General features: G+C 44.2%; 1 protein-coding gene across 2 annotated transcripts in view; it reads right to left on the bottom strand.

Annotated features, from left to right (window-relative positions):
- Positions 1-24,342, bottom strand: part of LRP4 (LDL receptor related protein 4) — an 84,230-nt gene that overhangs the window by 25,183 nt on the left and 34,705 nt on the right. For both annotated transcript variants that reach the window (XM_082059200.1, XM_082059199.1), the window contains exons 2-8: positions 19,152-19,298; positions 8,695-8,811; positions 6,533-6,646; positions 5,968-6,084; positions 2,576-2,704; positions 2,121-2,240; positions 1,865-1,990 (exon numbers count right to left, since the gene is read on the bottom strand). In XM_082059200.1, the coding sequence (XP_081915326.1) occupies positions 1,865-1,990; positions 2,121-2,240; positions 2,576-2,704; positions 5,968-6,084; positions 6,533-6,646; positions 8,695-8,811; positions 19,152-19,298 (870 nt within the window). The remainder of the gene's footprint in view (positions 1-1,864; positions 1,991-2,120; positions 2,241-2,575; positions 2,705-5,967; positions 6,085-6,532; positions 6,647-8,694; positions 8,812-19,151; positions 19,299-24,342) is intronic.

The following is a 24,342-nucleotide window of genomic DNA, read 5'->3' on the forward strand; positions in this document are numbered from 1 at the left end:
GTCTTGTCCAGCCCTAACTGCACTGTGACAGACCTGGAATGAGATTTACATGCATCCTTGAAATCTGAGCTCAAGCAACAGGATTTCACACATGAGCTACATGCTTCAACTTCTGCTGTTGGCAGGGAGACTCTACAGAATTCTTGTAAGTAAAGTAATACTGTTTGTAAGGACTTTGCCAATCTGATTGCTTCTTCAGCAATAACTGCACTGTCCTGTTGTCGCTTACTTCTTATACTTCTTAAGCTGACTTGGTTAGTGATTTCCACCCTCTGATAATCCTAGGGAGACAACAGAACAATACAGTTATCAGCAAGGAAATAATGAGATTGGCAGACTGCCTGTAAGCAGCATGGAAAAGGGCAGTTGTGAGATTAACAGCAAGTACAAATAAGAACTAACAGACACACCAACAAGGAACATAAAACCAAATCACATGCAGATTCACTTTTCAGAGCACAGTAATGCTTTATACGAAGGATCCTGAAACTCACACTGCATTTCTCATACTTGAACATAAAGATCCTTACATCAGCTGATCTCCTAGTATTCTAGGAATCTTTTCTCTTTGGCCAACAAAAATATAATTCTGCTCTAAATGCAAGAGGTGACAGGATTTTAGCTCTTGCTGCAGACTTCGAGACAGCACACTATTTTTCTTAGGTGAGCCAGCACACATACAGCTTGGAAGTCCCAAGGTAATTTTTTCTGCTATCACCAGAGACCTAACGCAGAACTGCACAACTTAACCTTACAATAACAACTGCTGCACTCAACCACCTTGGTTTTGGTTCCAGGTGGAGAGGCTGAATTTCAGTGGCTCTGGAAGTTTGACTTGGCTTCTGGGTGTCGACTGTTCTTTCCACACCTCTAAATACCTTTGTTATCAGGAGGAGGAAACAGGGTTACGGGCTTGTCCTTAAGTACAGTTGTTTTTTCCAGGATCACCACCATTTACTACACACTGGCCGTCATGACAGCTGACCAATCTAGAGCAGCTGCTTTCAAATGACTACACAGTGTCCCTCTCCAGGTCCTCTAAGCTCAGCTGTCCTTGTAGAACACCCACTCTCCCCTCCTCAACAGGCCAAAACACCAGGATAGTTTCACAAACCCCTTTTGTCACCCCTAAACCCACTGTTTAAAACACACTGAACAAAAAATACTCCATAAACACTAATAATTTTAAAATATTAAAAAATATATAGGATGTTAGTCTATAAACACTAACTTTTCAATAGCCATTAAGCTCTAGAGAAGGAAACAGCTACACATAAAAACACATAAAAAATTCTCCATAAACACTATTATACGAAGAAATGGCTATATGCAAAATGATTACTAGAAAAAGAGAGACTCCTGAGCAAATATCAAAGGGGGAAGCTGACACTCTTATCCTGTAAAACAAAGGCTTTATCCTTCATTTCCACAAAATGCTCTTTTTGATTCCACTGCCTGCTAGAATTGTTTGGGAATTTCACAAGGCAATATGAAAGCTACTCAGAACTATCAGAAGGCATGAGTTCGACATAGTCCATCTGACAAAGGTAGCAACTTTGCACACTACTCAAGTTTCCAGGTCTGAATGGAATAGTCTCACAGCTCTGTGGTAATTCACAGTGTAGGGACAGGATTGGAAGATACGGGGATCTGGTATTTCACCAGAAAACATCACCATTTAAGTTAGTTTAAGCACACAGACCTGCACCTGTTTGCAAGCACATAAGACAGCCCATAGATCCCACTCTTTGGGAAGGATGGAAACTCTTGGCTGAACTTGATGAAGCAATACAAAAGAGACTTTGCTACCTGTTACCTCCAGGATGGAAACATTAGCTATAAGCAGCAAGGGAGCAGGCCAAACCTGTGTTCTCGCAGTTCTCCTCATCGCTGTTGTCAGAGCAGTCATCTTCCCCATCACAACGCCAGGACAGACGGACACAGCGTCCTGATTTACAGCGGAACTGGTCAGCTGTGCACATTGACGTAGCTGAGGGACAAAAAAAAAGAACAGTAGGTGAGCAAGAACGATCAGAAGAGACACAATTCCCAAGCTAAGTCCCAAACACTCTTCTGCATTCACAGAATCTGAACACTTCCCACCAGCTCCCAGCACTCACTGCAGTTCCTCTCATCTGACTGGTCATCACAGTCAAAGTCTCCATCACACCTCCAGCCAGCGTTAATGCATAAGCCACTGTTGCACATGAACTCTCCAGAGCGACAAGGCTGGTGAGATGCTGCAGAGATGGTAAAGAATACAAAGAGCAAACTTAGACCAGCGTAACAACCCCAAAGCCGCTCAACACCACCCTTACACTCCACTGTTGGGGAACTTGGTCCTGAATAGATTCCTCCTGGAAACTGCTTTAATTCCAGTACACAGAAGTGTGCTAACTACACAGTTCCCATCACTATCTCAGTTTCCTGAGTTAAAAAAAATAATGAAAGAGCCAGCTTATGTGTAAACAATTTGATTGCTGTCTACACTGCAATTCTCCCCCAGCCAATGCAAAATCCATTTAGGTTTGCAGCTCAGATGCTTGGACCAGTGTATCACCCCGCACTAACTTACAGCAGTCAGATTCATCAGACCAGTCCCCACAGTCATCGTCACCATCACAGTGGTAGATGTCCAAGATGCAACGTCCATACGCACACTGGAACTCTTCCAAACTGCAAGTGGCAGCTGGAACATCTGAGGCTAACAAGGGAATCAAAGAAAAAAAAAAATGCCTGATGTGACAAGGTACAATGCAGTTCAGATGCAACCTTCTCAGTCCAATAATGGACTAGCAAGTATTCAATGGAAATTACTTGCCATTTCTGCATAGTTCTGCATGACTTGTATTATTGAAAATAATGTTTGTGCTTCACTGAGGGGCAGGGTAAACCTATATATAACACCACCTGTGCAGACAATTCACTAAAAATAATTTTAAAATATTAAAAAATATATAGGATGTTAGTCTATAAACACTAACTTTTCAATAGCCATTAAGCTCTAGAGAAGGAAACAGCTACGAAGAAAGGTTGATGGGAAAGCAATAAAAAGGATTCAGGAGTGTCCCCTACCATCTTATGCTTGAGATGCTATGTTTTAGTGCCCTCCAGAAAGTGTTTAAATTGTTTACTGAACCTGAAAAAGGTAGATACAAAAATAGATGGAAAAAATGTTATAAAGGTGGCTCTATATTAAGGACTGAGGCATTTCATCAAAGCACATAATAGTTTGGGTTGGAAGAGACCTTAAAGATGATCTAGTTCCAACTCCCCTGCCACAGGCAGGGACAACTTCCATTAGACCAGGGTGCTCAAAGCCTCATCCAACCTGGTCTTGAACACTTCCAGGGATGGGGCATCCACAGCTTCTCTGGGCAGCCTGTTCCAGTGCCTCACCACCCTCATGGTGAACAATTTCTGCCTTAGATCTAATGTAAACCTACCCTCTTTCAGTTTAAAGCCATTACCCCTCGCCCTGTCACTACATGTCCCTGTAAAAAGTCCTTCTCCAGCTTTCTTATATGTCCCCTTCAGGTACCAGCAGACTGCTATAAGGTCTCCCAGGAGCCTTCTCTTCTCCAGGCTGAACAACCCAAACTGTCTCAGCCTGTCCTCACAGGAGAGGTGCTCCATCCCTCTGATCATCTTCATGGCCTCCTCTGGACTTATCCCAACAGGTCCATGTCTTTCTTATGTTGGGGGCCCCAGAGCTGAAGACAGTACTCCAGGTGGGGTCTCATGAGAGCTGAGTAGAGGAGGAGAATCACCTCCCTTGACCTGCTCGTCACGTTTCTTTTGATGTAGCTCAGGATATGGTTGGCTTTCTGGGCTGCAAGTGCACTTTGCTGGGTCATGTTGAGCTTCTCATCAAGCAACAGCCCCAAGACTTTCTCCTCAGAATCACTCTCAATCCATTCTCCACCCAGCCTGTGTTTGTGCTTGGGAATGTCCTGACTTGTGTGCAGGACCTTGCACTTGACCTTACTGAACTTTATGTCAGAACGTAAGGTTCAAGTATGGAATGACTACTTTAAAATTTTAACAGAAAGAAGCACTTGAAGACCTAAGAAAGCAAGCAAGCAGCAAGGTGCCCAGCTCTGCACCTGACCTTTTAGGATTTCCCTCCGCCCTTTTCTCTCAAGTTGTTGCCAAAACAAACCATGCCTTATCAGAAAGGATCACTGCCAGACAGATGACCCTGGGCAAAGCCCAACAAACAAAACCCAAAGTCAAGGATTTGTCCACTGTTCTCTGTGCAACAGTACACTACGTGGGAAAGGATGAAAAATATTTTGAGCCTACGCAACAGAATCTGACACCTCTTCTGACTGTCCAGAGAATTAACTGCATGTTTCAGGCATATGAGTCTTCCAACCAAGGACCTTTGAGAAGAAATGCATTAAACAAATGGGAAAAGAAACACTGACAGTTTGAGAAGTGAACTACACCTGCCTCTCCAACCTGAAGTAGTGGGCACAGCCTGCATGCATGCAGTAAGAGCTTTAGTTCAATGAGAATCCGGTGGCTGGATACTAAAATGTGTGTTAACATGTGCCTCACCAAAAGAGCCTGAAAGGAGTGTTTGTGTCTCCTTGAGGAAAAAACGAAGTCAGTGACTTAAATTCTCAGGTAGTGTGATTCAATTATAACACACACCCCCTAAAGAAACACAAAAAAACTACAAAAACAACACACACAGAAGAACAGTATAGTCCCACCTTGTCTTAGATGAACAACAAGAAGGACTGGTGATAAGGAAAAGATGACAACCACATAGAGGAAGATAAGAGAAAGGGAGGTAGCAGCTCCTCATTGAGTTACTTAAAATGTCTAATAGAGACAACTGCCAGACAGGACTGAAGAAGCATTCCAGCTCAGAGAAGTAGAGGTGCCAGTTCTGGGTGTCCCTCCACTCCCATAGGAAGCAAGGTTGAACCATCTCCCCTCCCTTCCTCAGGGCCTATTCGTGGCCTGTGGGGTAGTGACAGGCAAGGGAGCAAAAAAGGAAGAGGGGGAACTGAGAGGCAGAGAGGTTGGCTTCCTCTTAGAGCCCTTTCCTGTCTTAGAAACGTTTGCAGCCCCTGGCTCCCTGCCAACTCTCATTATCTGGAGAGATAAAAGACAAACTCCCCCATGCATCCACTCCCCCTGCCCTTCAGGAGCTGGCAGCCCTGATCCCCCTCCCAGAGCCTTTTGAAGTTTCCTGCTATCTAGAACAAATTCTGCAAAATGCCTTTGAGAGCAGGGTGGGGGAAGGGACCACTGCAACCTCCACAGACACTGACAGCACTCTCACAGACATGGGAGAGAGGCGGTGGCGGTTAGGAAGAGACATAATAGACCCCTGTCCCACTTGCTACAAGCCTGTAAACGTGGAGGAAAAAACAACTGTCATGGGCTCTCACAGCCCCCCTTTCCCATCAGTCACATCAGCTTCCAGCGCACTTGTCCTATCGGCCCTTTTCGGACGACATCCTGCATAAAGCATCCGAGTGAAGCAAGGCTGGTCAGGCAGGCAGCCCCTGCAGTGTGCCAGCTGGGGATGTGCAGTCCCTGAGGATGCTGTCAGTGGGCAGAGCCCCCCCCGAAATTTCAGGCAGGAATCAGACAAGACGAAAAAGAAGGGAATAGTTTCCTCCCCTCCCCCCTGCCCTCCAACTCCCACAGTTTTATATAGAACTGTATTCAGTAAAGCATAAGCCTCCTGCTCTCACTCAAGGTCACACAGCCATGGGAAGGAACAGAGAAGCAGCCAGGCACACATGAAGTATGCCTGTGAGGTAACACAAGAGATATACCATTCTCTTGTGCCCTCTGGGGTAGGCAACAGAAGGCAGCATAGCTGCCAGTACAGGCAGGACTAACTCGTTTTTGATCTCTGCTACAGAAAATGTGCCAAACCCCAAGACAGGAGCAGGTCCAAAGGGCTATTTCCTGTGGTTACAAAGCAAGGAGAGCACTTACGGCAATTCTCTTCATCCGAGCCATCCTTGCAGTCTGTGTCACCATCACAGAACCAGTGTTCGGCTATGCAGCTACCATCACTGCAACGAAACTCCTTCTCGGAGCACTTTCTCATATCTGCAGAGACAGCAACACAAACAAAGTCTTGGCTTTTCTCAGAGATCCAGGAAACAACCACATCATGCTCCTGAAGCTCCCAGGGCACCCACAAACAAGATTGCTCATTAAACCATATATACCCATGTCATGCAGTGCCTGAGCAAAACCATCACTGTTCATTCAACTGACAGAGCGCTGGATTCAAAAGGAATTCACAGGACTTCACAACGGTATGTCAAGGAATAACAAGTCTCAAGTGATTTTTGCCTGGCAGGTAAGATACACAGCCTGAGATCCCAAGCAGCCAGCCCTGAGAACAGAACATCCCCCAAGCCCAGCCCAGCCCAGCCAAGTCAGCTGCGAGCACCCACCATGCTCAGGGGATCCTAGAACTGCACAAGTTGGAGTCTGTGCAACCCCTTTTAACAGACTGGCGGGGCAGTATTTGTGGGGCCACATCACTCACCACACTGCTCATCGCTGTTGTCACCACAGTCGTTGTCACCATCACAGTGCCACAGGCTGCGGATGCAGTATCCATTCTGACATGAGAACTCATCTTCCTCACACTCCCGTGGAGCTGCAGGGACACAACAAAGAGAAGGTGAAGGCAAGGCAAGAAGATTTACCTTGGAGAACACAAAATCTGTGACATGTTACAAACAAAGTAACATCAGCCTCCAAGGACACAGCGATGTTGGAGAGCTGATTCCCCATCCCCTAACAATACCCGGAGGGCTACTGTGAGATTTCTTGAGTCTCTCTCTTCCACCCCATCTGCAAGTCAATAGTACAGCAGGTTCTAAAACTTGAGAACATGGGTTGGAGGAAGTTCCTGGAACAGGTACCAGTGGACACACCCACCCTGTGGTGGTATTCTAGCACAGCCCCAAGCCAGGTTCAAGAGATCCCTGCACCAAAAAAAAAGCAGTGCAGGCCTCTTTTAAAAGGATTTAACAGTCCCTATCATTATCTAACAAATAATTGCTGGCAGAATTATATCTCCACCTACTTTTCACAACAATGCCAAAGCTATCTTCAAAGGAAAGGAAATGTTCATTGAAAAGAGAGAGAAAATTTAAACTTCCTCTTCTGAATGCCTCGGTATTTGCAGTCTCATTCCATCCTCTTTGCCAGTCTTCTAAGGCAGCTTGTCTGCAGACCAGTGAGGAAAGGAAAGAAACTGCAAAATTAGCACCTGAGGAGCTCAATCCAACAGAAACCCTTCTATGGTTATGTGTTAGTCTGAACAACCCCCTAGGAGTCTCTTATTCACAGAACCTTGCCTTCCTTCTTTCATTAGTCTCCAAATCTTTTGATCACACCCTTCTCCACTGTTGTCTTAGATATGAGGGCATTCCAACTTCTTCTGAAAAACAGAAGACCAAACAGATCTAGACCTACACACCTTTTCTTTCATGAAAGTCTTCAAATAGGCTGGAAAATTAAGCTTGGTCCTGCGATCCAGAGCATCACAGAGGATGTCAAACGACCGAACCTTGCTTCCCAACCCTGTGCCCAAAAGGGCAGGCAAACATCAGAGGCATACTGATCAAAAAGTAAATTCATTTCCATGCAAGTATTGGATACAGAATACTTTACAGCCAAAAGGTTTATTTTTGTATTTCTTGAGATGTGGTTCCTCCCTCAGAGCTCCACTCTGGAGCACCATGCACACAACTTTTGTGGAATTCAAGGGCTGTAGAGTACTGCTTATTAAGCAGCTGCAAACATTTCAACTAAACAGCAGAACACTTCTGCTCCTAACTGCAGCCTGATGTCAGTCCTAGCAACCAGTGCAGCTTCGGAGAAGCTGAAGCTCGAGTTCCAGTGACACACTGGTTCTCTGGCACGTGCTGCCAAGTACAGACCTGACGATTTGTTGTGGAGAAGGAAAGCCATATCTTTGAACAGCTTTTGCTAATGGAAGCCAACCACAAGTATTCCCTTCCTGTTGAGGACAACAGCAAGGAGGGGGTTGAACTCCAGAGCCTCAAGAACAATTCCCTCTCTCCATTTAAATAACCTGTAGAAGCACAAAGGCATTGCCCACAGCCAGTGGCCTGCCATGGCAGATCACTTGAAGATGGCTCCTCATATGGCGGCAGACCATCAGCTTTCAGGGTAACTGGTCTTTGCGGGCAGCATCCCTACAGCACCCTCCTCTCCCCAGAGAGCTCTGTTTGAAGGCAGAGGATGCTGGGGACAGCCCGGCACAGCAGAAAAGTCAGACAGTGGAACTTGAGGCCACAGGAAGTCAGCCAGACAGGCAGTTCAGGAGGATTTGGCAGGGGTTAGGTGTTTCCATGAACAGGAGAGGACATGAAGAGCTCAGCTCAGGGAAGTGCTTCATGGGACATTAACTAGCAAGGCTGCAGGGCATAAACGGTTCTCCAGCTGAATGGAGAAGCAACCCCTCCCCCAGGACACACAGCTGAACAGCAAGCCAGGTGCCAAGGTAGCAGGGCTTACACACCACTGTCAGAGGCAGGATATCGCTTATTAGAAAAGCCAAAGGTCTGATTCAGTGGATAAATTCTTACATTCCTGTAATAAAAAGGGTCAACCTTCCCCAGCCATGGCAGGCAGGCAGTGCGCCCACCCTCTCCCCTCAGAGAGGTGACTTACGGCAGTCCTGTTCATCAGAATCGTCCTCACAGTCATTGTCTCCATCGCAGACCCACGACCGGCGGATGCACTTCCCATTGTCACAGTGGAAGTCCAAGGGGGAGCAAGTGGGCAGCACTGCAACAACATAAAGAAGCATCTCATAGACCTGCAGCCAGCTTCCTTCCTGAAAGCAAAGTTCCTTCCTTCTTACACCTCTTAGAAACAAAAGACATACAATTTCAAATCATGAGGAAGAGCTGTACCTCAGATGGGTGGCCAGGGTAGGTCTATAGCTTGGCAGTCTCTCCTCCCCAGAGAATCTCTAACCTTTCCAAAATAAAGTAGCCACCACAATTCCCCCACTGAGTTCCCTTCTTCTCTTTCATCCCTGAGCCTGCTGTCCTCCCATAACTGCACCTGTTTTATAACAAGCCAAATTACATTATCAACATCTTTCCTGAATGCTTCCCAGTGCAGTCCATCCTGTTTCTATTACACAGCAAACTCTTTAAAGTGAGAACTATCAGAAGCAAAGTTCTTGGGGACAGGATTTTGCAAGGTACACGAAACAACACGTGTTCCAGCACAGGGACTCTGCCTTCGGTTTTGTCTAACAAACCTGCAAGAAGCAGCTTAGAGGCAGGAATCCACTGCTGGGGATAATGAGCTATGCCTCAGGTATGGGCAACAGAGGTCCTCAGAAGAGGTGGCGGAAGGTGGCAGACATGGGATGATGCTTGCCTACACAGGAGTTTGCTGGCAATGGAGTGGAACCACAAATCCACAGTGTTCGAAGAGGCCTGGAGCCACAAAGCTGGAATTCAAGGGGGAGCATCAGCCCTGTCCTTCCCCCCACAGATGAGAGGAACACTCAGCCCTGGGAGGTTCATGCTTTTAAGTGCTGCCAGCTGTGGTAGGGAAGGGTCTGCACAAGACTGTTCCTGGCAGGTGTGCTCTCCAAAGAACAACGTTTGCTCAGCAATGCGAAGGGGCGAGGGCTGGAGAGGCCAGTGCCTGAAAGCCTTTCATCCCAGCCCAGCTTGCCGACAGCATCTCCCATCTGTCACCAGGCGGGCCAGCCCTCCTTTGCTATGCTGCTACTTCTTCCCTTGCCAATGCTATCCCAGAAGCCGGAGCGCAAGGGGGAGGGGGCAGTAAAAGAAGAAGGTGAAGACAGCAGCCACACACACAAGGAGGAGGATTTAATAACAAGAACAAATATTCACATTTTCAGCTTTTGCAGCTTCCTCAACGCTCAGTTTCCCCTTGGCTCAGGACTGCTGTCAACATCCTGTGAAAGCAGCACGGATTATGCTATACAGAATCATTCACTGCTCTCTACAGCAAGTCCACCAACATTTCTCACCAAGGGCCTGCCCTTAAAGCCTCACACCCAAAGAATACACTAGTGCAGTTAAATTCAGACTTGCTTGGATATCTCTTTTCATAACCACAAATTTGGATGAGCCATTCCTGCAGTATGGCAGGCATAGTCATCTCTCTATGTGAGAAGACATCACTGCAGATACCACTGCTCTCAATGCTGAACCCTCCACTAGGTGACAAAATACAGAATCTGGCACTGGCCCTTGGCAAAAGGTTCTTCCTGTCATGTCTGGGATGCCCCATGTGGACACATGGCCATGTCAGATCCAGCCACTTCTAGGCCCCACAGAGGGAAGCACACAAATCAGTATTTTCATCACAGATTCGACAGCACCCTGGTTTTCCAATAGCTGACCAGTTTCCTTACAGAGTGCTTTCTGTGAGCACCCCTGTGCTGCTGCACCCCAGGGCAGGCAGAAGGGGAAAACACTCCAGTTCCCAAACTCTGCCTCCAAACAAAATCAAGACAGACTTTGGATTCCGAGGGTTAGTCCCACAGACCAGCCCTCTCTCCCCCTAGCACAACTTCCATATATTGCACACTGAGCAAACCTTCCCTGGCCTCAGCTGCAGTTTCGGGACTAAGACCATCCCCCCAGCATATGCTTTTCTGTCTGCTCTCCCTGGTCCCAGCGTGACTAATCACCAAAGGACTGCACAGGAGCTGCCTGGAAGGGAATTTGCATGCTGACTCTCCAGGGGAGAATTCTTCAGGCTCCCAGAGGGTTAGGCCATTAGCGCTGGTTCAGAGTTGATACCATTATCCCACTGAACTGCTGCATCCCTTCATGAGGTAACGACACAAAATGAAATTCCACCCCTACAGGGAGCAGTTCAGCCAATTTCATACTCCCCCTAAAAATAAAAATTGAGCTTTGAGGACAGGGGAGGGGGAGCAGGGGAAAGAGGGCAAAACAGAAACTGCCACATACAAAGGAGGACCTAATTCCCACCCCAGCAGACAGCAAGCGTGTGCCAGCCCAGACAACACCAGGAGGGAGATAAATCCCTTTCTGCTGAACCTCTCTTTTAAAGAAGAAAGAAAGAGCATGAATCCATTTAAGACAAAAAAAAAAACAAACCCCAAACTAATGAATGAAGGCTGATGTCTCGTAGAACAGAGGAACTGCCAATGGGATCAAGGCAGGGATCCACGTAAACTCATAACCTGAATCTAATAATGGTCACAAACAGATGCCTCAAAGGAAAATCCAAGAGATTCTGGCAGCAGCTTTCACATGGGGGCAGTCTCTTCCTAACCCCCCCTTCCCATCTCTGCCTTTCCAATCCATGATCCCTTTTCCCCACTAAAAAGCAAATTGCCCAAATAGAAACATTCCTGCATTTCCTTCTATTTCTAAACAGAGCAGGCTTCACTGCCTTCCTACAGCCTTTTGCTCTAGGGTTGTTATTTTTCAGTTCTTCTGCCTGACATTTATTACTTCATATTTTGATGAGTTTTATTCCTATGGAGTTAAATCTGAGGGCATAACACTAGTCCTGAGTTAATGTTTAGTACTGTTGTAAATACATCCAAAGTGTTTGGAAATTTGAAGTTAAGAGAAAATTCAAAAGTTAAGAGGTCACACTTGGGACATTTAAACAACCTCCACTATATTTTGTCCTGACATCATGGAACAGCTATACAATTTGCTAAGTGTATTTTACTGCTTTAACTGATTTTAAAAGCCACACTTCCATGTTCTTCTGACAATGGTCAGAATGAAATTCCACCCCTACAGGGAGCAGTTCAGCCAATTTCATACTCCACCTAAACATAAAAATTGAGCTTTAAGCACAGGGGAGGGGGAGCAGAGGGAAGAGGGCAAAACAGAAACTGCCACATACAAAGGAGGACCTAATTCCCACCCCAGCAGACAGCAAGTGTCAATGGTCAGAAGAACAATACATGGCATACAAATCATAGACTCACAGAATTGTTTGGGTTGGAAGAGACCTTAAAGATGATCTAGTTCCAACTCCCCTGCCACAGGCAGGGACAACTTCCATTAGACCAGGGTGCTCAAAGCCTCATCCAACCTGGTCTTGAACACTTCCAGGAATGGGGCATCCACAGCTTCTCTGGGCAGCCTGTTCCAGTGCCTCACCACCCTCACGGTGAACAATTTCTGCCTTAGATCTAATGTAAACCTACCCTCTTTCAGTTTAAAGCCATTACCCCTTGTCCTGTCACTACATGCCCCTGTAAAAAGTCCCTCTCCAGCTTTCTTGTACATCCCCTTTAGGTACCAGCAGGCTGCTATAAGGTCTCCCAGGAGCCTTCTCTTCTCTAGGCTGAACAACCCAAACTGTCTCAGCCTGTCCTCACAGGAGAGGTGCTCCATCCCTGATCATCTTTCATGGCCCTCCTCTGGACTTGTCCCAACAGGTCCATGTCTTTCTTATGTTGGGGGCCCCAGAGCTGAAGACAGTACTCCAGGTGGGGTCTCATGAGAGCTGAGTAGAGGGGAAGAATCACCTCCCTTGATATGAAGAAGCAGGAACTCCTTTCGCTGTCAGAGATGGAGGAAAACCTCTCTGGACAAGCACTAGAAGACTGGAAACAGAACACATATATTCTCTTCACAGCTTGATAGTGATGTTTGCGTGACCATGGGACAGTTCTCTCTCTTTAGCTTCACTTCCCCAACCTGTAAAATGAAGGATCTTTATCACTGCCTAAGAGACCTCAAAGTCCTTTGTAGGCACTGTCTCCACTGATGAGAAAGGAATCATAGATTGCACTAACGTGGTCTCACCACTTATAGCAGGATAAAGTAATGCAACAGTAAACACAGTTAAGTCTCATCCCTCTCTTCCCTGCTCAACTCCAGCTCGATCTCTCCATATCTGTGCAAACAAACAGCATTTTCCTAAAGATGATGAGCAAAGGCAAGTCCTAGGATGGAGCTGAAGGCAGACAAATGCCCAGACAGACAGGGACTAGGCCACCTCCCTGCAGAGCGGAGATGCAGGATGGGGAACAAACCCAAGGACGGGGAGCCAGTGGAAGAGCTAAGCTGGGCAGCAACAGCCCAAGACAGCGCATCTGTCAACCAACAGTGAGCAACACAAAAAGGCCTTTGAACTTCCAGCCATTTCCCTGAGCTCATCCCTCTGCATGGTCACACTGGACATCTTCCAAGGTTTCAGCAAAGCTAGGTCTATCGTAAGCCTGCTATTCCTCCCCCTCTCCCAACTCCTATTACACACGGCGCTCATTTATGGCTGAGCAGAAGGGGAAGCGGGGGGTGGGGAGGGGTGGAAAAGGGAAGTTTATAAGGTGAAACGCGGACTGAATCACGTCCCACTGTCCTTTGAACACTTTATCCCTGTTGCCTGTCGTGAGCAGGTTGCTTTGTACCCACAGACAGCGAGCAACTGGAGTTCAGAGCTCTGGAGCACAGCGGTTCGAACAATACTGCTTGTGTTTAATTAGGCAAACTCTTGGTCATGTGAAGAAAGATAAGTTAATTTAAAAAATAAATACAAACTAAAAAAAAAAATAAAAAATCATGCTATCTACATTAGAGACAACTGCAGCCTGATCCCCAGCTATGTCCACACTCATGCATGTGTATGAGCACATACACCCACAAACACAGATTTGTTTGCCAAGATCTGTAGCACAGTGGGCACTAACTCCAGAAGCAATAAGGACAAAGGACATTAGTCCAGCCCCAGGAAGAAATAGGAGACACTACATTTTTATAACAATATTTTGGAATATCTGGTTCCACAATAACATGAAGTGTTTCCAATGGCACTGCTGAACTGTCTTTAAGTATGTTGCTGGTAAAAAGAAGAAAAAAAAATTAAAAAGAGTATTGGCACCCAATTTTTCACAGCCCTTTGATCACAAGTGCTCTGCCCGAGGGGCACTACATTAATTCTGATGCCTTTTAAAGCACACACTCATACTCGAAGCCAAATAAAATGACAAAGTATGGTTCCAGTTACAGAAGTGGTGTCTTTTCAAGAGAAACTTGAACTCTTTTCAAGAGTTGCTAGTGAGTAAAATTTGACATTTAGAAGTGAAGCTTTACCTGAGCTCTTGCACCTGAGCTCAAGACTAGTGATTACGTGAAGGGCAGAGGGAAGATGATTCTTTTAAAGTTTCCATTGATTTTAGTAAAAGACCTGTGAGATTTTTATCCTCACATCACCTCAAAAAAAATTGTTGTGAGCCTGATAAGGAGGCGGTACTGATAGCTCTGTTCCTGGCACAAAAGAGAACCTCTCCTGGGCTTGAATGAGTTGTGGCTCAACAGGAACTGTCTAAATTTCCCAATGAGATGCGAACAACAGACCACTTTCCGTGATCTTTGAGGTAAAAGGAGTTCTTCAGTCATTTTAAATTAAAAGGTAGTGTACAACATGTTTCAAGGAGTTACACATTCACAAACTGATTAGGTAAGACAGAGGTCCAAAATTCAGAGCAAGAAGGCTCTACTGGGGGACGGTGAGGACGGGATTTGGCATATCTTATGAAAATCAAAACTATTTATCAGTCCTCAGGCCAAGTTTACTCAGTCGTCCTTTCACCCTTGCCACAGGAAGTCAGACTCATTCACACCACACTGAACTTCAAAGCGCCATGCAGGAGGGCAGAATGAAAACCATTCCTCCGCTTGCACGGAGGCTTTCGTTAGGGACGGTCCAAAGTCGCCTCTGTTGGCACAAGGAAGGCAGCTGAGCTACTCTATGCGTGTTTAGCGAGGGCTCCCAAGCCAGACACTGTCAGCAAGCCAGAGAGCTGACACCAGAGCAAGTCTATGAAGCTGGCATGACAGCTGGGAGGTTGCTTATTACTATTATTACTACAGCACTTTGGCTTGTAAACATGAGCCAGAGCAGGAAGCAAACATGTCACGGAATAATTGGCTCCCATCACAGCAGGGCTTCAGGGCTGCAAGAAAAACAGTTCCTGTCACAGCCAGGTAAGCAGAGGCAAGGCTCTCCCAAAAACAACGGGAAAATACTCAGGAGAGACAGACATTGCGAAGACGCCAATACAGGTGGAAAATGTCTGGGCTGTGCAAAAGTGGTAACAGTTCAGGAAAAACTTAGCTCAACTGACTCAAAAAGTGAGAATTTGTTTTATAGTTTGTAACAGAACATTAAAAACAAACAACACCCCCACACACAACAACAAAACACCACACATCGCATTTTGAGAATTTCTCTCAAAAGCTGTCTGTCATTCTTCAACTGAAATGACAGATTACCAGTTCAAGGCTAGAAAATTGCCCTAATACAGAATTTAGTAAACTCCAACCAACTACTCAAGCAGTGCTACATAGACATGGATGCAAGACTGAATCTTGACTTGCTAAAGTAATTTTCACCTTTCCCCCCCACTCTGGGTTTCACTCCCTTCATTAGAAGTCCCGCAGCCCAATGTGTACCCATTCTCCTTTCCCTTCCCCAAGTAGACAGAACCCACTGAGAAACTCACTCTTGCTGTTTTATCAGCACACGGCATACATGAGCTGATGCAAAAAGGAAAAGTAGACCTTAAAAAAATGCATGTTTGCAGTTTTATTTCTCTGGAAATTTAGGACATTCACAGGAGAAAAAAGAAAATCCTATAACTCTGTAAAACTAGCTTACAGCAGACCAGTGGAAATGAGGGATTCCTTGCAATCACTCCTGTTTGCTCTTCTGATCAAAGACATCCACTTGATAACTATAATTCTTGTCTTTAAAACTCAGAGTTGTACTTTCAGACACTGCTGATAAAGAATCCTGACAGCTTTAGCATCTCAGAAGACCTCATGTAAGTGGGTGCACAGCCTTTGGTTCATCAGTCAGAACAAACCACTGGGACCACCCCAACATGAAGACTAGCCCCATGGTTTTTAAGGAATCTCACTAAAATTTTAACTAGGCCTTTAATACATCTAGTGCTTGTAGGGTGACTTCATCAGGACAACCTAAACCTACAGCTCAATATTTGTATTAAAAAGAAATTCAACAATTTCAGACCTGGTATAAGTCAACAAATAAAAAATAAGTTCAAACCAGAGAATGTGTCCAAAATCACACTCCCGCCAGAACACTGTATGCATGTCACAGACAGATGGCCAGGGAAGGAAAGAAAATCTGCGAAATGATCATCTCATGTACAACATGTGAGAAGCTTAAAATGATTTAAGGTTCAAGTCGCTGTTCCAAGGGGCTCAACACCCCACCCCCACTCTCGCAACTCCTGCTGCCTTCTTTATGTTGGCTTACACAAACAGATCAAATGGAAAGTTAACGTCACAAATAGGTACACCTTCACAAGGGATTTAGCAAGCATCTGCTCTAGCAAAAAGTTTCAGTGCCATAATGACTAAGCAAGATAAGAAACAGCACAGAAAATTACCATGAACCTACACTGTAGATCCAATCTAGTTCTTACAAGTTAACAATAATATCATATACCTGAACTCATAATGAGCAATAATAAGCAGGCTTAATAGAATAAGTGTTCCTAGGACCTCTCCACTGCAACCTCACATGTGTGCGTATTTAACATTTCTATAGGAGAGTCCTTATCCCCATCACTTAACTTTTATTTTTGCTTTCTTCTTTCCACTCAGTTGCACTCAAGGGTGTTTCTGGCTGTCAGCTGAAGAAGTTATCCTCTTTGTACTTATTCTACTACGACACAATATTTCAAAAGGCAGCTCATATTCTACTCCTTCACCTCGAGTCACTTTTTTACTCTTTATAAATTTGGTTTTTTATTTGCCCTCCCATCTTGTCAAATCTATTGTCCTTCTCTGTACATGCTAGCTTACTGCTCTCACTAAACTGCAGAGACCTACGGCACAAGTTGTATTCTGAATGAGATGTTTAGACAATCCCACCTTACATGTGCTGTTTTCTAGAGAGCGCCCTTTGCTTCAGTTTTATTCCTCTCTGTAAATTAAAGAAGGCAGAAGTCAAACCCAGTTCCTACATTCTCTGCCTCACTTGGTTGTCTGCCTCTACGTTATATATTTCCCAGCCTCCAGTACCTGAGACTATCAGCAGATTGATCACAGTTCACTACTACCCCTTAGTTTGCACAGCTTCCAATCAAATCCATAAGGGCCAGATTTCCTTAATATATTAGAGATACATAGTAAAGCTGTGGTTACAGTGTAAGCCCAAAAGGTTCCTCTCACCCAGGCCATGAAGAGAGACACAATGCAACAGCAGGTCCCAAAAGAAGAGTATAAAACATAGCATGCAACTAGAGGTTCTTCCTCAGAAGACAAAATCAGCCTCTGTTTGTGATACAAAGGCTTCTCCTAACAAGAGGTGGCATATTCATCTTTAACAGCCTTCAGTGGATTCCACATCCATAAACATGACAAATTGCTTTCTGAGAATGTTTGACATTTCAGAATCAGTGTTTTGTCGCAAGGAGATCCACAGCTTAAGTACACGTTGAACGAACAAGCAACTCTTTTTAGCTTTGAACCATTTCCTGTGAGTTCCTACGAAAGGTCTTATCTCTCCTGCCTCAATCTTACGATGCCTGCTTAGTTTAAAAACCTTTGATGCTCGATTTTGTTCAAGTACAGACATTACCAACAAGTATCTCTTTTCTAAGTTGTTACTGACTCTTTCACGGTGTTCCAAGAGATTCATGAAGCGCGACTTCCCCTTATAAACACGTCCTCCCAAAAAAACAAAACCCACAACACCCAACCCCCCAAAATAATAGAGTCTTCCTCTACGGTCAGTAAGAAGCCAGCCAAACCAGTTTAGTTATTGGATATGCCCTTATTGGATAGTCCCTTATTCCTCCTCAACTTCTCTTTCCTCAGCCTGTGCAGTTGACTCAAGCCTACTCTCTCCTGCTCTTCTGAGATTTTAATACTACTTCAGTTCCCAGATCCTTATCTCCTCTTTCTTGACCATGGTACATTCTCAAATTCACACTTTTCTTCACTGGACATAAACATGCAGGCTTTCCTCCCACTTTCTTTGATTTCTCCAGTTAAGGTCACTTCCTTGCTCAATAACCCTTTCACTAAACATCTTTAAACCAAACACTGACCACCTCAGCTTGCAGGTAACTTATTCTTTAAAACCCCATTTTTCACCTAAGGTCTTCCATGTTGCTCACTATTTGCAAAATTAAAAGAAAAAGAATTGAGAAGGAAACAAATTTTCACAAAGCTGGGTTGAGATTTCCCACACTTAAGGAAGAAGAGATTCTCCAAAACAATATTTCAAAGATGAGGAAAGCTCCTTTCCTTGAAGAAGTCAACAGCGGAAACCAGCGAAGGCTAGAGAAATATCCAACAGAGGAAGATAAATTCATCAATCATGTTCATTGACAGGAGCCTTAAATCTTCAGCTCTAGGGGAACTTTCAGGAAAGCACTTCCATGAAACTGGGACTTTTTTTTTCCACCCTTCAATCCTGCCATGGTCTGTGGAATCCAAAGCGATGAGGTAAGAAAGCAACTTGCTTGTGGCTCCAGGGAAAAAGGTTTTCTCTATTCATCTGTATCGTGCTAAACTCACTAAAAGTGACACTTCTTATCAGTTCTCACCTAGCTGGGCTCTGATACACAGATGCTGACACTATGCAGAGACACAGTAGCTGCAAGGTAACTTCTCTCAGTAGATCCCAAGATCCACGGACGTTGATTACAGTGCTCACCTTTCCCACCTTTCATGGGGCAGCCAGGACAGAAACTAGAATGTTACTTAAGAGGGCAGACATACTCAATTCACTCCTTCACACTGCTTATTTATTTGGCATTAATATATATAGCAAAACCATACAATTTAGTTCACAGATAGCGCTTTTGCAAGGGTGGGAAAAAAGCGGTGCTTCTCCCTGTCCCTCCTCTCCCTCCAAAACAGTCACGTCCAAAAGCCACCTAAAAACAGCTGCAACAGGCAGAGTTGGGCTTTCACTGTGCTTTGTGTAAGTGGACACGGGCTGTGTTTAGACTCTGAGCGCTGGGGTCAGTCAGAAGTATGTCATCTACAGTCTTAAACATTTGTCGTACAAAAACTAGGATGTGCCCGTAAAACAGAGAAGCATCTGCTAAGGCATTCAGTTTTCACAAACACAGTCAAGAATGGTATTCTTACTGCAGCCATCTTCATCACTGTGGTCCCCACAGTCATTGTCTCCATCACATTGCCACTGAGCAGGGATGCACGTGCATTCACCAAAAGCACTGACGGCACATGTAAAATGATTACGTCCACAGGAGCATTCGGTGCTACTTGAAATACCTATAAAGGAAACAACAACAACAAAAAAGATATTTTGAAGAGATCTGTCTATTTTAGGCTAACTGCATTGAACACAAACTGACATCACAGTTTTTCTCCATGTACACACTACATGTGCGAACAAATACTCCACTGCAAAGGAAAACATTCAGCCTCCTTGCATCACTGAAATAGGAAATCAAGTACTATGTAAGTTGCCTGGAATGGTGCTATTCAAAGGCAAGAGCAAATAGCCACCTGACAAGAAGAGATTTGGGAATCAGTGGAAAAATAACTCGGCAGTCGTCACAGTTGAATTCACAACATACTCTTTATTCCACAAACTCAGTCTTCTCCTAGAGCACAGTGCTGCTGCTGCTCCACTGAGTTCTGACACCAGACTGGAAGGAATAGCTAAGATCCTAATTCAGAAAGTTATCAGGGATCTTTTCCAGACCCTGAACTTTCTAGATGCAAACCTTTTACATGTCTCTGCTTTAGACATTTCAGGCTCCAGTGAAAGAAAAAAAAAAATCCTTCATATTTATTTGTAGAGATTAAACTGTCACAGTATCCTGTGCGTAACTGACATCCAGGAAAACAAAAAAAAGATGATTTTCAACTCTACAAACTGACCAAAAGAAAATGCAGTCTAAATGTTGATACATAATCTGATAAGAACATTTTTTTTTCAAGCCTTAAAGTTAGCTTAAGGAGCTCCCAACCTTTTCTCCCCTCTCCTAGCTACAAAACAAAACTCTGCACAACTCTGACTCTCACCCCTGTGCATATGCAACTATTTATGAGGATATCCCACACAGACTCTTAATACATCTCTGCCTTGAGAGAGAACAGGCTACAGCCCACCTCTCACAATGGAAAAGGTCATGCCTGAACTTCTGTCTGACATTATCTAGACAATCTATATAATCAATATCACTGTTAAACAAATGATTATTCTATCAAGCAACCCCTCAGGCTAGTCTGTGACTGGATTCTTTTCGCATGGCTCCTTCTTTCTGCAATTCAAACAAATCTAAAGCTCTCAGATTAAACAATAGATCATAAGAAAAATACAGAGAGACACTTGCCCCAAGTGGTAGTTATAAATAACCTGAACTATTTGCAGACTTTTTGATCTCATCTGTTACACCCAGTATATCTGTGACGACACATGATCTGTAGGAACCTAACCACAAAATCCTAAAGAAAGAAAAAAAAAGCCTCATAATGTCATTATTCTCCATTCTAATTGAGAAAAGCAGTTTCTGCAAAATTTTATGCAACTGTTCTGCAAGCTCTCTCTCCTCCTCTCTCTCCTCAGCAGAATTCCCACCAGTGAAAATACCCACTTGTCCAAGTTAAGCTGAGATTTAAGTTTAGAGGGGATGCACTTCTTCCTTGTGGAAGAACTCCATGATAAGTTTCTTCTGCAACAAAACTGGCTGACAAGGTTTTTGCCAGTCTCAGCTGCAGGCTCCCATTGCTACCCTGCAGGTTGCAAGGCCGTGCTACAAACTGTTTCCCAAGCACATCCACAAGCTGCTGAACTGGGACAACTGAACCGGTTGTCATATTCCCTGCACAGATTGTCATGGCTGCAATGAGCTTTTTATTCTTTCCCTCATCTCCACTACAAGTTATCTTTAAAAGGTCTAGTAAAAAAAGTGCATTTCAAGGCACTAATGTAGATGTCAGAGAATGCGACCAATATCTGGCGTAACAAGGGATAGAGGCAGGAAGAATAAGGTGAATAAGGAACTGAAAGAAGGCAAATGAAAGGGAACAGAGTGGTCAGATCCCCAAAGGATTTACCAGGTGTGGGCAGGGCAAAGGCTGACTTAAAAAGACAGCAAGTGGATGATGTAGAGTCAGAAGGCAAAAAAAGCAAGCAACATCTCTAAGGAAAAGCAATGCTTCATCTCTGCAATGTATCTATTAGAAATAAACATGAGGAAAACCAGAAGAACCACAAACCTCCCCCAAAAAATCAGACGGACACCTTCATACTGGCAGCACAGGAAATTCAGGACAAATCACCTTCTGTGGTTGCGAACCCCCATTCAGAAAGGCAGAACTAGCTGTATATTGTACTCAAGGTAGTTGCTGTTTAAAAGACTTTTTCCATAGCAATTTTTCTACCATGTTCCTCAACAGCACCCCAAAGCACTTATCCCAAATACTTTTAGCTCCAATATCCCTTCCTGTTGGACTACACCAAGATGATCATCACCCTCTTTACCCTAGAAAAGGACAAATATGAGAGTAATAGTGACTGGCTCTGCCTTGCTCAGGGTCCAACCATGTCTTAGGGTAGCTTCAGCAACAGGAAAGTATCAAACATCAAGGCAACCAATTCTTAAACTAAGGGAATATAATCAGTAATTTGTTTCCAGAAAAGTACAAATGAGAGAGTTGGGAAAAGAAGCAAGCTATTTTAACTCCTCAATATTGGCATGGAGGTACAGCTCTGCAACAGCAGAGAAAGAATTAGTGCAGCTGTCCCAATCTGCAAACTGCAACTTAATCTGCTGCACTGTCAAACACACAGTTATCTTCAAAAGTTGCTACTAATATCAGGTTATATATATATATATATATATATACACACACATATTAAATCTCTTTTTCTCACCTCATTAAACCTATGTTCAACCATCTCTGGCTTATGTTTTTACCATGCTATAGAAACTGTCAGAGCTGAAGGACACGTTATGACCCAGATACCAAAACTCTCTCATATGCGCTAGCCTGTATCTGTACTACTATTATGTAAGCATACTTTGCTTAACTAGCCCAAATTAAGACCTTTGTGATTATAATGCTTTGAGATTTGTGACATTCAGGGGTTAATAACCTTTTAGTCATTATAACAATGCATTTTATAAACCGTGATTTGCCCCAGTCTTACACTTGTACAAGTAAAGCACATTGTTGTTCAGAGAGCACACTAATTCCACCCTATAAACAGTATCAGAAGAACCAATCCTGGATGAATAGTCTTTATCCAATTAAACAATTTAAAAAAAAAAAAAGTTGAATGAAACCTGGGACCCCTTACAGACAGCAGGCATTTTCTCCATTATTTCAATGCAGATAGTATTTCACCCTTGGTGTCCCATGACTACTTCCCAGTGCTCAGAGTTCCAGTGACATTACCCTGTAACTGTATCTGTAATAGTAGAGGGCCAGGAAGGATAAAGATGAGAAGCATGTGTTCTCCAGCTCCCTCACGGACAAGCGGAAGCCGTGCATTTGGTGTGAGAAGCTCAATGGAAGACTTACTCTTTAACGTCGAGCTCTCATTAGACATAGGGAGCGTGAGACGGAAGACTGACCAAGCGCGCATTAGGGTGGAACATAAACCTCCAGTGTCACGTTTCAATCCCAGCTAGTCAGGGGTCCAGGAACAGGACGGAAATCAGCATTTGCCATTCAGGCAACTGGACCAACAATCAAAGCAGATGTATCTGCTTACACTCCTGCCTATTCTTTTGAAGCAAAAACAAGGAGGTCTACTTCTGGGCTTACACATAACAAACATTTTCCTAAAACTTCTCATCACACTGCAGGCTTGGACATTTTACCAACCCTCTATTTTCAAAAATCAGTTCACTTGTGCAGGAGGCAAAAAAACAAAATATTTAAACAAAGCAATATATACAAAACAATACACAAAAGCTAGCCAGAGGCATTTGCCAGGTGCTGAGCTGACATCATTCAACTTCCCTGACTTCTCTCAATAACTCATGTGAGCACCACACAAATTTTCTAGTCTCTCACTAGTCCATGTCTACAAGCAACCAAAAAATCATCTTCACTGTTTGTAGTTTGGCTCCTTCTGGATGTGATAGCAGCAGGATTCAGTAACCAAACAGTTTTCACAGCAAAGTATTATACAGCCTCCAGATTTTAAAAACAGGAAGCCAGTCTAAACACAGGCCTCATACTGAACATCTGCCATCACCTTAAATTTAGCACAGTGTGCTCAGTTTCTTCAGATTCCTTCTGAATACCCTCCCCATTTTCATGTTTATCTGACAAATGAAACGTCTCCTCAGGGAGGGTGGGGCTTTTTCTCCCCCTCTCTCACCCTGAAAAAGATAGTTAGGATCTTTGTAATTTTGTCTAAAGTTGGCAAAACAGTTACGTCATTGCTGGCTGAAAAGCAAAAGACAATAATAATCCTGTTATATCTGCACATCCTTTTTTGGGGGGGTAGGCAGGCTTGCTTAAACAATAAGTTGCTACTCTGCTTCCCTCCCCCCCCAACTCCTCATTAGGCCAAATAATATAGCCCATAAAGAAAAACCTAATATACAAAAGCTTCATTTGCTGATGAGGTCACTTGCAACCCTCAGAGCTGCTCCATAACAGCCCTGTATTTGCCATGGTGCCACAGATTCACAGAAATACAGACATTAAAAAGGAAGCTTAAGCAGACAGAATAATTACCAAAATGAACCCTGTAGCCTTTGTTTTCTTAGGGACAGCAGATTTCTAGGGGAGAGTGAAAACACTGTTTCTTTGAAGTCCTGATGGCATGCTTTTTTTCCAAAGGCAGAGATGCTAATTCTACTTTCAGTAAAATTAATGACAGATGGCAGCTCTTACCACTATTCTGTAGCAATTCAATCTTGGACAGGCTGTTGCTTCAACATGGAAACGTGTAACAGCCCAGGTTGGAAGGAACCTCAAAAGACTGTCTGGCCCAACGTTTTGTGGGGAAGGGAGCCTAGATGAGATTAGCTAGCAACCTGTCCAGTCATGTCTTGAACACCTCCAGCGATGAGGACTCAATCATGTTCCTGGGGAGGTAGTTCCAGTGAATGATTGTTCTTACAGTAAAAAAAAAATAAAAATGTCTTTCTTATGTTGAGATGGACATGCTCCTGCTCTTCAGGGTCCATCAGCTCTGTCAGGCCCTGGCAGCATTCTAGCCATAGCAGGATATTCTCACAGTCCTGTAATATTGATGAAGCTTCCTCAAATGGATGTTTATCAAGAATACTGAATGAACAACTGCCAAAGATCCCAGCATCTATGGTCAACACCATGCTGCCTT

The sequence above is a fragment of the Streptopelia decaocto genome (assembly GCF_964273445.1).
Source record: "Streptopelia decaocto genome assembly, chromosome: 7".
In the NCBI taxonomy this organism is placed as follows: domain Eukaryota; kingdom Metazoa; phylum Chordata; class Aves; order Columbiformes; family Columbidae; genus Streptopelia; species Streptopelia decaocto.